The sequence below is a fragment of the Meleagris gallopavo genome, chromosome 10 (genome assembly GCF_000146605.3).
Source record: "Meleagris gallopavo isolate NT-WF06-2002-E0010 breed Aviagen turkey brand Nicholas breeding stock chromosome 10, Turkey_5.1, whole genome shotgun sequence".
Lineage (NCBI taxonomy): Eukaryota > Metazoa > Chordata > Aves > Galliformes > Phasianidae > Meleagris > Meleagris gallopavo.
This window is the reverse complement of record NC_015020.2, coordinates 5,987,159-5,999,843: the sequence shown is the minus strand read 5'-3', so window position 1 is coordinate 5,999,843 and position 12,685 is coordinate 5,987,159. Positions and strand designations below refer to the sequence as shown.

The following is a 12,685-nucleotide window of genomic DNA, read 5'->3' as shown; positions in this document are numbered from 1 at the left end:
ATGCAATTACTAGTAAAAAAGATTGAACACATAAGAATGCCATTGCTACTGGGAAGTAGTTATTTTAATGAAAAAGCTGGACAATTTTAGGGTAGATATGAACAATATAGAAGATTACTCTGTGAAATATCTTTTGTTATCACAGAGGAATGAGAATTTTCTACGACAAACTGCAGATTTTCATGATTTTTAGTATTAGTCATAAAAAGGATCCTGGAAAAAAAATGACAATTACCTTATCTTGTGAAAAGAAAGAATACCTTTCTATGAAGCAGAATCACATGCTTCTGGACAATAATTAAGAAAAGGATCATGAAATGATTTTTATTAACTTGATACTCATGTCATTCTTTCTAAATTCATAGATCTGATAGATAGGTACGTAAAGTTACAATATTGGTATACTGTGTCAAACACAGTGTGAAGATAAATGAAAGGCAGCAGAATTTAAGACTTCTGAAGTAAAGAATTTCAGTGATGGTGGAGGAAGATGAGAAAATACCTCTGCATTTAATAATCTGATGGACAGAAAGAAAAAGGAAAAACTTGCTTCACATTCTGAAATGTTACCAATACTTGGTAGAAATACTGTTGTTTTTTTCTGATTTGACAACTATCAATATTGGCATTCCTAGGAATGCCATTTCTAGGATTCATTGACATGAATTTTATTGAATGTATATGATATGCTGTGGCAAATATTTAAATGCTCAGGAACAATCTACATAGTTTTTCATCAAATTACCTATAAGGGAGACTGTATATATTTCCATTTTTTTTTCCCTCACTTTCTATTGCTTTCAAAAGCTGCTTTTGAACTGCCTGACCCAGATTTAAAGAAAAAAATTATATTAAATCTGTAGCATTGCAAATAAATGCTTTATGGTTTCACCCAGTATGTGGCTGAAATTGGTTGTCTAAATTGTTAAAATAAATATGAAAATAGGAATTTCAAGAGAATCTCTTTTGAATTTTGTGTTTGCTCTGCATTTTAAAACAGTTTACTCTGTTGATTCAAATAAATAAAAAAACAAAACAAAGAAAAAGAATAAAACATTTATTTTCCAACTTCCTTAGGTTAAGATAAGGAATTTTTTTAAAAAACAAAAACATATGCTGCTAGCAAATTTTCTGAATATAGAACTAAAAATAGCAATGAAAATAATTTTGACTAATGAGTATCAGTCTTAAGTCAAGTTTTCAACTATGATAAATCATTCTCTGGCCTTTGACTTTATTGGAATTGTATATATTTCTATGAGAAATAAATATGTATTGATATTTCAGTTCTGTTTCACATCTGACACATTAGTCTACCACTAATACATTAGATAATAGCTTATATTCTTAACATTCCAGATAAAAGGATTTATGATATTCTAAGGTAAAGCTGTATAAAATGAAATATACTGTTGAATCCAATCATGTTACTGTAAACATGTTACTGCGAAACTGAGGAAATCACTATAGCCTTACTTATTAATCACTGATAAGGCTTACTCTTCTCCTCAACTCTTTCTCAACTCTTTAACACTTTTGTGATGTAAAATATTAAAGAAAAGAAACAAACATAGTAATTCTGCCATTAGAAGTATAACTAGATTGCTTGATCACTATTAATAATTAAGTCAATGAAGGCTACTTGGGAACTGTAATATATCTGTGTAGCATCAAAGAAGAAACAAGATGTATATTCCAGTTCCAATGTTTTCTCTTTCTAGAAATGATATTATCAATATTCTCACCTTTTCCCCAACACCTCCAACAGAGCCGATCGAGCCTGGGGGGCCTTGAGGACCCTACGATGATGCAAAATGATAGTTATTCCAAATACAGTTATCCCAAATATAGTTCTTATTATTGAATTTCAAAAGCCATGTTGAGAAAAAAAAGGTTCTTACATCAGCTCCATTAGGACCTTGTGGACCTCTTGGACCTGGAGGACCAGGTGGACCCTGTATCGAAGAGACAATTTGGTATATTTTATAATAAGATAAGTAGTTCTTTGTTGTTGTTGTTTGCCAGTTGGAAACAATATCCTCAACATTTACAGGAATTTTAGTCTTCAGAGTTCTACATAAAAAGCAGGGCTGAATTGTTGTCCAGTGCATGAGTTCAGGAGGGATCCAAGCTATATGGTATCTGAGTTGAAAATGACTTGATTAGAACTCATGAGGACCGGTTTCCTGAATTGCATTTTCCCTGCAGTGTACCTAACTACACTTTCCACTGTGCAAGGGCCTCTGAGTAGCTTATCTATCTGTTGACAGCCATGTGACGGTACTGCACCATGATGACTACAGATGAGCAACAATAAAAAAGGCTGGCAATTGTTGGATGCAGGTATGTTAGCTAGACAGCTTGCATTTCAGTCAGGACCAGCCCAGAAGGCATCACAGCACTTCAACAAATAGCCTCAAAATCACCTAGAGAAACAATGTAAATATAGCAAAATAGTATTTACTATCTTTTAGCCTACAATTACAATCCCATGGAAAAAGTGCAACTGATCCTTGATGGTATGGTAACAACGCCCTGAAGTTCCTATTTCAGAATAGCAGCTCTGAATTCTCCAGTGCTGTAGTCTCTCCTTATTCTCCTTCTTTCCTGACCCTTCTTGCCTTGTCCTGCCAGACACGCATAGCTACTTCCGAGTATTTTCTTACATAAATCTTCATCTTAAAGATGAGGATATGGATTCAGGAATGCAAAATAAATCCCAGAGATAACTCACAATACACAAAAAAGTTTCATGGTCAGGTAGAGAATTCAGGAATAGCTTATCAAATTGTGAGTTTCTGAGAAAAGGCAGTAATACATGGATAATATTTATTGTGAGAATGACTAGTGGGGAAGAAAACTCACCATTGGGCCCACATCTCCATTTTCACCTTTTTCACCTGGTGGGCCAGGCAAACCCTAAAAATCAAGGAAGAAAAAAAAATGACTGTTAGTAGAGTATCTGGAATAATGAGATATAAATCAATATGAAACAATACAAATTAGATCCGCATGTGAAACTTGGGCAGGGGCAGGTGGAGTGGAGAGAGGGGAAGGAAAGGAGCAAAACACCAAAATTTAATTGCAGTAAATAAATCAATACATAAAGAGTCTTTCATGTTACAGCAAATGTATATGTAGTCCTGAACTGTTTAAATAAGGTGAGACAGAAAAATTAAAAAAAAAGAATAATTATTTACACACAAATGCTATCTAGGGTGGCTGAATTCAGGAACATTGCCATCATTATCCAAACCCCATGTGTATGTTTGGACAATATGATTTATGACATATATATGTCAACAAAACATGATCGAGGCAGCACAGTGAAGTGGCATGCAAAAATGTCTAAACTACCTCAGTACTGGAAGCTGTAAAACTGCCTTAGTAAGGTGTCCAGTGGAGGTAATGGATCCTGCTGAGATGCACTGCACTGCTTTAATGCAAACTTTCTTACAAAGAAAGTGTCCAAGTTTGTCTAGTAACAAACATCAAGAGAAGGAAAATGAAGATAATGCTAGTACTGATTCTAGTATAATGTTATCCCACCTAGAAACAATACCACCCCTAAGTTGGGCATTTCTAAATGTAGGATAAAATTTTGGCTTCTGTATCATGCAGAATACCCTGAATATGGAGTCAATAACATTACAATATTGATATTACATTAAGATCTGGTTCCAAGTTTCATCTCCAGTGTTCTGCTATTCTTAATGTATCAAATTATTACTATCAGACTGGAAAATGTAATTTGCTGTCTTTGCTACAGAGCTGTATAAAAATTATGAAGTATAAACATATTAATGCTATATATATTTATCAGCTGTCCTCCTACTTTGACACAATCTGAATTGTAGAAAGGCTCGTCAAAATTCAGAGGTGTACCTTTTCTAAAATATTGTAAGTTTCAGTTGTCTACTATGGTGAAAACTTGGCTAACATACCAGTGAGTGTGGTTATTGTGAAAGCCTATTAATAATCAACTCATTAAAGAACACAGTTGTAGTTTTTATATAGTCCTTTTGCTTATTTTAAAAGTTATAATCTCAGGCCCTGATTTTGCTAATGCTAATATAAATATTAAATTTAAAGTACATGTTGTACAGTTTGCAGAGGATGTATTTATGAAACTTCAAAGGTAATTAAGCATTTGCTTGATATTTCTGTCTTCAAAAATTCTCACAAGCCATTTACTGAACACTTATTCTAATGCAGAAAATTTCTTACTGACTTAATGATATGGTATTTCATACATTATTGGACATGGCAGTTCCTTTTGGCAAGAAGTAGTGATTTGTCATTTTATATTTCAATATTTAAGTAAAATTGCCATAAAGTGATCGTGAGATTATTTAAATATGCCTGTAGATTTTCAAGTTTTCTTGATTTTCAACTTGTTTTGTTAGAAAACCACTTATTAAAGAAACAAAATCTTAAAAGTAATATTTTATATATTAAGGAAAATCACAGTTAATAAGTATTCAAAATTCACCATTATTACCTTTATAAACAAAATTATTTTTATGTAATATCCACTTTAAATACTATTACTACAATCTAATTGAAGTAAGTGCAATATACTTACCATAGAATATTAGATACATGAAAGTGAAAGCTCTTAATCCCAGCAGCTCATTGTTGCTATGAGAACTGCATTCCTGAATAAAACAATCTCCTGATTTCTCAGTGACACTTGATAAGTAGAGGGTAAAAAGAGTAGATGAATTTACCTGTAAGCCAATAGGGCCTGGAGGGCCAGGGAAGCCTCGAGGACCTTCATCACCTTTTTGCCCAAACATTCCTTGCTGACCTCTTGGGCCTGGCTCCCCATCACCTCCCTGTTTGGAAAGAGCAAGAAACAAAAACATCACAGGTCTGAAAACAGAAGAAGCTCTTGTGTTATCACTGGACAAACAACTAGAAGAGGGCTCAGAATTAGTGCTAATGTCATTACAAATGCATATACCAACCTGATGAATGAAATCTGTTAAACAAGTGGAATAACAGACTGTGTCCTGATTTAAAGTAGATCAAACAATACAACTCTCACATTAATTTTCCCTGAACACCTATTCTCTTTCATAAACTGCGTAAATATTCTAGCTGTTGAATACCTGCATATAAGAATATATGAATAGCGCACAGTCTGACCAATATTTACTCCTGAAAAATTCAAAACTTTTGAAAATAAACCCACAACTTTGAACTAGGTGAATTTTAAAAAGACCATCTCTTTTAACTGCATTTAGTATCAAATTGATTTGAACATTGAGTGATACAAAAAAACATCAGACAAGTTGTCTGAAGGGATGGTCTCTGTTCACTGCTTATGATATTTCATTTTTAATAATGAAATTTAAATAAATAATAGCTGTACAGCCTCATTTATAAAGAACAACTGAATTTAAGGGCACAATGACACAACTGTTAATAGTGATCTGAAATCTGTTCCTGAGTAAGTAACACAAATTACCATGTAGTTCTAAGAATTTTGAAGTATCAAATGATTTTTAGCAACAATGTGATTTGCTTTGAATAAGCTACTTACAGCTATGCCAGGAGCACCAACAGGACCCTGGAGACCTGGTGGACCTGGAGGACCCTGCAACAAGCATTCAAAAGGAAAAGTGAGTGACTCTGGCATCTGGACTGAGATAAACAGCAAATATATTTGCACAATCAAACACTATTGTTTTTACATTTCTCCATGGAGAACGTAATATTATTAATAAGTCTTTTCCATTCATAACAAATAAGCAGTTTGTTCAGCTCTCAAAACTCAGATGTGCATGTCTATAATATCAGATCTTTTAATGAGAACTAAATCGTTACCTAACAAGTTATCCTTAAATGAAATACTTGTTGACTGTATTAGTTTTATGAAATTGTAAATATTTTATTGTGACAGCACAAAGTTTATTTTGACATCTAATACCCGCATTCTAAGTTCATTTCGAGCACTGGAAGTCACATTCTCTTTGATATTATTCCTCTTTTCAGGAGAATGGCAGAGGAACTCCTTAATTCTATCAGGTAGTCTTCCAGAACAATAACTTTCTAAGTAACACTGTCCATATTTTAACGGTCAGTTAAACAGATATAATATAACACTGAAATTTAGCCCTGAATCTGGGAATTCAGGACACAAATTTATGATGGTTAAAATAGTATGCTAGGTTGAATCTGGCTTTTTCACCAACTAGACAGATTAGACTTATGAAGAGAAGAGCTCAGAAAGCATTACGTTCTGCACAGGTTGAATTCTAGTCTGTCATTTCTGATGACAAAGAAGTTTTCTGCAGTTTCTGGCTTGAAAAATCTAATTCAGTGCAGAAGTGTGCTTGAATTTGTTAGAATACCTTGCTAAGGATACAGTTAAAATACTGCACCCTTTACAGGAAAAGGAACTTAAGTCTTGCAAATTATTTCTTTCTTTGGGTTCTATGGGTATCTTAGAACATCTTATTTTTTAGGTAGCTGGAAATTTTAAACAATATTTTTCTTCTCTTTTCTAATGACCTTTTTTTCCTTTCACTCTATGGAACAATGGCATGTATGATGGCAATACGAGAAGCAAAGCTCTCTTGACTCTATTGTGAAAAATCTAACTTAAGCACTCTTAGGAATGCTCCTAAGAGCTTCCATGTAGATTGGAAGGATTGCCACGAGAAAGGGAAATAGCATGCATGAATTTAAAAAAAATATTGGAATGCCCGTCTTCTACACTTTGCAGGTTGCCTCTGCTTCTTCCTTCATTTTACAGGGCCCAGAACAAAACTTACATATTTTTAATCTCATTAAAATGCTCATTTTGATGTGACGTGTTTTTTGAAAGTACTTTGATATTGACTAATTAAAAATTATTTGGTCTTCATCCAGATTCCCTTTTCTATTGCATTAACAATAAATTTGTGCTATCCCTAACTGAATATGAAAACACAGTATTTTTTGTTAGGTATAGTACAGTTAAACTCCAACCTTAAATTTTTATTAGTTTCAGAAAGGGAACTGAAGATATTTCAAGCTCATCTTAAACAGGAAAGAGGAAGCAATTTTTCCTTGTCAGTGTCCTTGCTGTGATGAGCAAATAACCACTGAGGATTTTATAGGTGTGCAGATACTGTAAAAATCTACCCTTTATGTCCAGTGATTTCAGAACTGCGTACTTACTTTCTCTTCAGAATCTTTCAGAGGTGACTAAAAAGGCCCCATATACATCTGTCAGCATGTTGAAAGGAAAGCAGGTTTGAAATAAATTCTGAAATCATCAGGGTTGAATGAGTGCAACTGAGGGCAAGTAGGATTCAATACACAGGACTCCAAACAGAGTAAAATGCATGCCTTCAAATAGCAGACTCTAACAGTGGATCCTATATTTCATGGAAAACATACAGTATTTGCTAATGCCTTACGCCTTGAGACTGAGACTGTATATGATACATTCTCAAATGATTATACTGCAGACACCTTATTTGTAAAGCAGGTATGTGAAAATGAGTTGAAATACATTAGTATTCGCTATGGAAACAGTGGTCACAGTCTGATGCTCAGTATAACTAGCCAAGCTAAAATGGTCTGAAATACAAAACTGCAGCGTGTATTTTTTCTGATTTCTCTGATGAACATCTTGATGAAGAAGCAAGTCAAAGGTAAGAACAGAAAGATATGCATGTGAGTGTGCGCAGAGTTTAAGTGGAACTTGGCCACTATGACCTACTTCATATGCTTCCTCTGCTCTCTCCTTTAAAACTCATATTTTTCTATTTATGCAGGGCCTGTAATGTAATGATCTCTTTAGGGGGACAAAGAGGAGCAGAATATATATCTTTGTACTCTACAGCTGGTTTACCACTGCACCAATAAATAAACTACAATTGATTTTCAGTTAACTGAGAAGTCAGTCGTTTTGAAAATGATTATTTTAAATGCTTTCATTTGATAAATTAATTTTACCAAGTTTATCAAAACTAAAACAGCTTAGATTACGTAAGAGTAATTTTCATTCTGAAGCAGGATTTTCCAAACAGCTTGGTTAGATGTAGGTTTTATGAATAAATGGGTTTTATAATAGAAATGCTCTCATTCATATGTATAATATTACATTCCTTGTGTAAACAGGGCATGGCAAGTAGTTTATTATAGCACTTGTGATATGATCTAATGCAATAGGATTGTGAAAAATACATATTCAGCTCTGAAAACTGCAGAAGTCTTTCTTTCTCACATAAATAATTGAAAAAGACAGCCTTATCTTTAGAAGTTAACAGAAGTAGAAAACCCTTGTCATTTTCTTGACATTTTATCTCCACATTTTTTTCTATAAAAATATAATAAACCTGAATTGCTTGAACTTGTATACTTCTTCCTATAGAATATCATCTGATTTTATGGAAGCCATAAATTTGCTGTGGATTTCATAAGTAATCTACTTCTATGATGCTCCATATATAGTTATAGCAAGCAGAGTGTTTTCAGGATAGCAAATGTGCTGAGTTGTGAATAATTCTACATTGTGTTCTGAGTTTTGCTTACTGAAAACTGGTGAAATAGAAGACTGAATTTTTGGCTAAGAAACAAAACAAAATCCTATTTTGATTCTAGTTTTGAATTTTAAAGTGGGAAAAGCTTGAAGGAGGAAGTGCTTGAACTGTAGCAGTGATTTTGAAATCCAAAACCAGCTCAAATTAAATTATTAGAAGCCTAAATAGTCCCAAATTCACTACTGTGCCTATTGATATTTGAAAATTTGTATAAGGCATGGCATGTGAAGTCTTTACTGTTCTGAAATACTGAATAAGTTCACTCTCCAATAATTAGATATTCTTTTAAAAAAATTAGCTGTATTAGTAGATTTTCTATTAAGTTGAATTCTTTACTGTTATGGCTGAAAAGATAAAATTGGATATGTTCACACAATCCAGACAGTTGATTTAAACACAGTAAGATAATGTGTTCATATTCTTGATCTCTCCCAGTTCAAATACAAAGTGAATAAATTAATATGATACAGGGAGGATGCTTAGGAATTGAATTTACCCATTTACTTTTTAATGATTCTGGAAGATCCAGGAACCTAATAAACACAATGCATTTCTATTTAGTATTTCTAATAATGGTGTTAAAACAATATTATTTTGAAGAAACATTTTTGAAATAGTTTTGGGTTTTTTTCTATTCACTAAGGTAGCAAGACAATGTGAGTAATTTATGCACTAATACCTTTTATTTATGAAGAATGAAATGGGCAAAAGACTTTGCTACTCACGTTTTCTCCCTTGTCACCTTTACTACCTTTTTGACCCGGTTCACCAATTTCACCCTGTAATTGAAAGTTAGAAGTTAAAGTTCTTGTTTAGAATGGTCTCTTTCACACTTAGCTGACTCCAATATCACAGTACCTTTAAATTTTACATTTGATATGATTATTCTGTGTTTTATGTTGCAATTTCAAGCATGAAGGCCTAAAGGAGGCAATTCTGCATCAATCAATAGTATGTCATTTTAATCCAGCTATTGACTGTTCTACTGCAAAGGCTCCAAAGACCTGGCTTTGAAGTAAGAGTGGTACTCAGATCTAAAGAAAGGAGATTGTGTTTCTCTTGTCATCCTCGGTATGAACTTGTAACAAAAGTACTGTGATTTACAGACTTGCTTAACTGTATGTGACCAAATACTTTTTTCTCAGTGCAGTGCACAATATTTCAAAATTTCAGTATCATTCAAATTGCTAGGAAAACATGTCAGAAAAACTTATACAGTAATAATAATACAATTAAATTAAATCACAGAAAATACACTCTGTGGGGAAAATCACACTCCTGCATTATAAAAACAAACCTCAAAGTCTTTACCTTTATACCATGCTGACTAACAGAATACTGCCATATTTAATGCAAATGATCCTAAAAGGTGCTGTGTCCTGAATTCTGCCAGAAGTTAACAGAATATCTCTGCTGCTAACATATTTTTCTGACACTCTCAACCTATTACCAATGACTCTAAATCACTGTTCACCTTGTCACCATCTTCTCCAGGAGAACCACTTGGACCAGCAGGACCAGGAAGTCCTACAGGACCTTGTACTCCATCACGTCCAGCTGGACCTTGAGGACCTTTTTCACCCTGGTTTTGAAGAAAAGGAAGTGATGCATGTTATCACAGGAGTTTAATTAAACTTTCAGTGCAGGTAATTATATTAGCTATACAGCAATACAGTCCCAACTGCCCCCAAAGGTGTTCTAAGACAGCACTAGGTCTTCTATGCAAGTGGAAGCAAGAAACGGGAGTGAATTCAATGCTGTGCTCCTCACTTCCCTCCAGTCTCTCACAACCTCTGAAGAATGAGTTTACTAATATTCAGAATCATCATAGAAGATACAAAGATCATACTTCTTACTATAAGTCTGTTAAAAAAAATAAAAAATGCTTATGCATGCCGCTGTAGCAACTGGATTACTAAATGGGTAAATTAATTCCAGATTAAAACTTAAAGACATCTTGTCCTAACTCAGACCTATGAGTGCATGCAGGATTACAAGTGTGATACACATACATGTCTTCTAAAACCTTATCTCAAAAACAACTTGTTTCAGACAAATTTCAAGTAACAAAAGTCTTCGCTCTCAACAATTGCTGGCATTATATTAGGTTTTTGGTTTTTTCAGTGCTTTCTTTTTTTTTTAACTATTCTTTTGCTGATGATTATTTTACTTTTTCTTTGCTGTCCATAGAGTTCAAAATCATAATTTCATTTCAGGAAAGCATATTTTGGGATGTGAATAACTGAATTCAGGAAAATAAGGAAAATGATATTACCTGAATGTCTATAAAACTGAACTCATAAGTGATTCAAATTATCTGAATTTTTCTCCAAGCTATATTAAATCCATTTGCATATGATAATACAAATGAATGTGTATGTCTTAAGATTACTCTAAGTGGTTTCACACTATCAGAAATACTCTCTCAATGTATTCAATAAGAGAAACAAGAGAATTTAAAATATTTGTAGGGGTGTTACAAAAGAAACAAAATTAGAAATGAAAATAGCAGCATAAGATGATTATAATATATCAGGAATGAGTACAACAAAACATTTTAAAAAAAACAGAAGGAAACAATAAATGCTAGAAAACATATCAGAAATTTATAGCAAGTAATAATGGAAGCTGAGGACAAATATACTTGTGCTTTAATGCAAAGTGTCTGTATAGTAAATTTTAATGAAAGACTGATTTGAGCATATTGCTTACTCTCTGTTGGGATAATGACAAGCTTGGCACATCTTAGGTGTTAGAGGGTATGGCAATAAATGTTTTACTATTTAATTAATTTCATACATTTAATAGGCAAATACTAATATGGTAAAAAGTAACACCCTGAAATGAAAAATCTGTGTTGTCACAGTTTTGTGTGTCTCTGTGGTTACTTACAGGGGCACCCTTCTCCCCTGCAGGGCCTGGAGGACCCTGAGGTCCAGGACGACCTGGTAGACCAATTGGACCAGCAGTGCCTGCTGCTCCACGTTCTCCTGGTGAGCCCTAGAAGGAAAGAAATGTTATAAGAGAATTCTGATTTAGCAGTGTTTTTCATGACCTTGGTCGACATTTCACATCTTTGGCCAGCAGAGAAGATAGCTGTACTATTCAGTGAGTAGTACCTTCTTTGCATCTTCTTTTCTCTCTCTTTTTTTTTTAATATCAATTTCTGTCTTTAAGAACAAAAACCAACCAGAAAAAAAAAAACAACAAAAAAACAACAAACCGTCTGCAGAACAGAATGGAAGGCTTTGTATTGTATTTATCTTATACAGACTATAAACTCATTAGTGACCTTGTTTTATCTGACTTTCTGAGAAGAGATATGTAATTATAGCCTTTGTATACATTATGTGGTTGTAGCAGTACTTTTTACTGATTGTTAACAAAATGCTCAACAAATGAACATCTCCACAAGTGAAAAACGCTACAGACAGGGGAAGGTAGCTCCAGATAGCTCAATGCTGATAATTGGGTAGCCTACAGGCGGCATATTTTGAGTCCAATTTGGGCATGCTATCCCTAGATGGGCTACTGAAAAATGACTGTTTGACATTATAAAAGGCTTTCTCCCATCAGCATTCCACACAGTAGTACGAGAAGGGAATAAAAGAAACTTAAGGCAAAGACAGCAGACAAAGAGAGCCGTTAAAAAATAAACCATGAACAGCAAAACAAAACAGAAAAAAACTTGCTCTGGAGTGCATTCATGCATCTCTTTCTTTTGTCCAGATCCCTCTAAGCACAGTACTTGGAGCAATGGACTCATTTGTTTGGTATGCTCACAGATCTATGTACCAGCCAGACAGATCGTATAACTGACTTTATATGCTAGTTAGAAGCAATTGGTATTGGCAGGGAACTGGAGGAAGATCACCCAATGGCATGAGTCCTCCTCCTATTACAAATGGCAAAAGAAGAACCCATTATAATTACATTTCTGCATGTACTGTCTGTTGGCTAAAAACAGATGCAAAAATATTTTAGGAATATTTGATGTTCACAGTCTGCTATAAACTGCTGAGAAAAAAAACCCACAAAACTATTGTGGTTTAATTATGGTGCTTGTAGATGTACTGAAACTTGGTGTTAAGGGCATCTGTGCCTCTTATTCACTTGAAAACACTTTCAGGATAAGCAGTTAGTAT

At 33.9% G+C, this 12,685-nt stretch overlaps 1 protein-coding gene across 1 annotated transcript in view; it reads right to left on the bottom strand.

The window, feature by feature from the left end:
* Positions 1 to 1,655: 1,655 nt before the first annotated feature.
* The window catches only part of LOC100548707 (collagen alpha-1(XI) chain-like), a 33,733-nt gene continuing 22,703 nt past the window's right edge, over positions 1,656 to 12,685 (bottom strand). Inside the window, exons 18-25 of the mRNA XM_031554775.1 lie at positions 11,433 to 11,540; positions 10,015 to 10,122; positions 9,266 to 9,319; positions 5,549 to 5,602; positions 4,731 to 4,838; positions 2,866 to 2,919; positions 1,902 to 1,955; positions 1,656 to 1,799 (exon numbers count right to left, since the gene is read on the bottom strand). Coding sequence (XP_031410635.1) covers positions 1,671 to 1,799; positions 1,902 to 1,955; positions 2,866 to 2,919; positions 4,731 to 4,838; positions 5,549 to 5,602; positions 9,266 to 9,319; positions 10,015 to 10,122; positions 11,433 to 11,540 — 669 coding nt within the window. The 3' untranslated portion in view covers positions 1,656 to 1,670. The remainder of the gene's footprint in view (positions 1,800 to 1,901; positions 1,956 to 2,865; positions 2,920 to 4,730; positions 4,839 to 5,548; positions 5,603 to 9,265; positions 9,320 to 10,014; positions 10,123 to 11,432; positions 11,541 to 12,685) is intronic.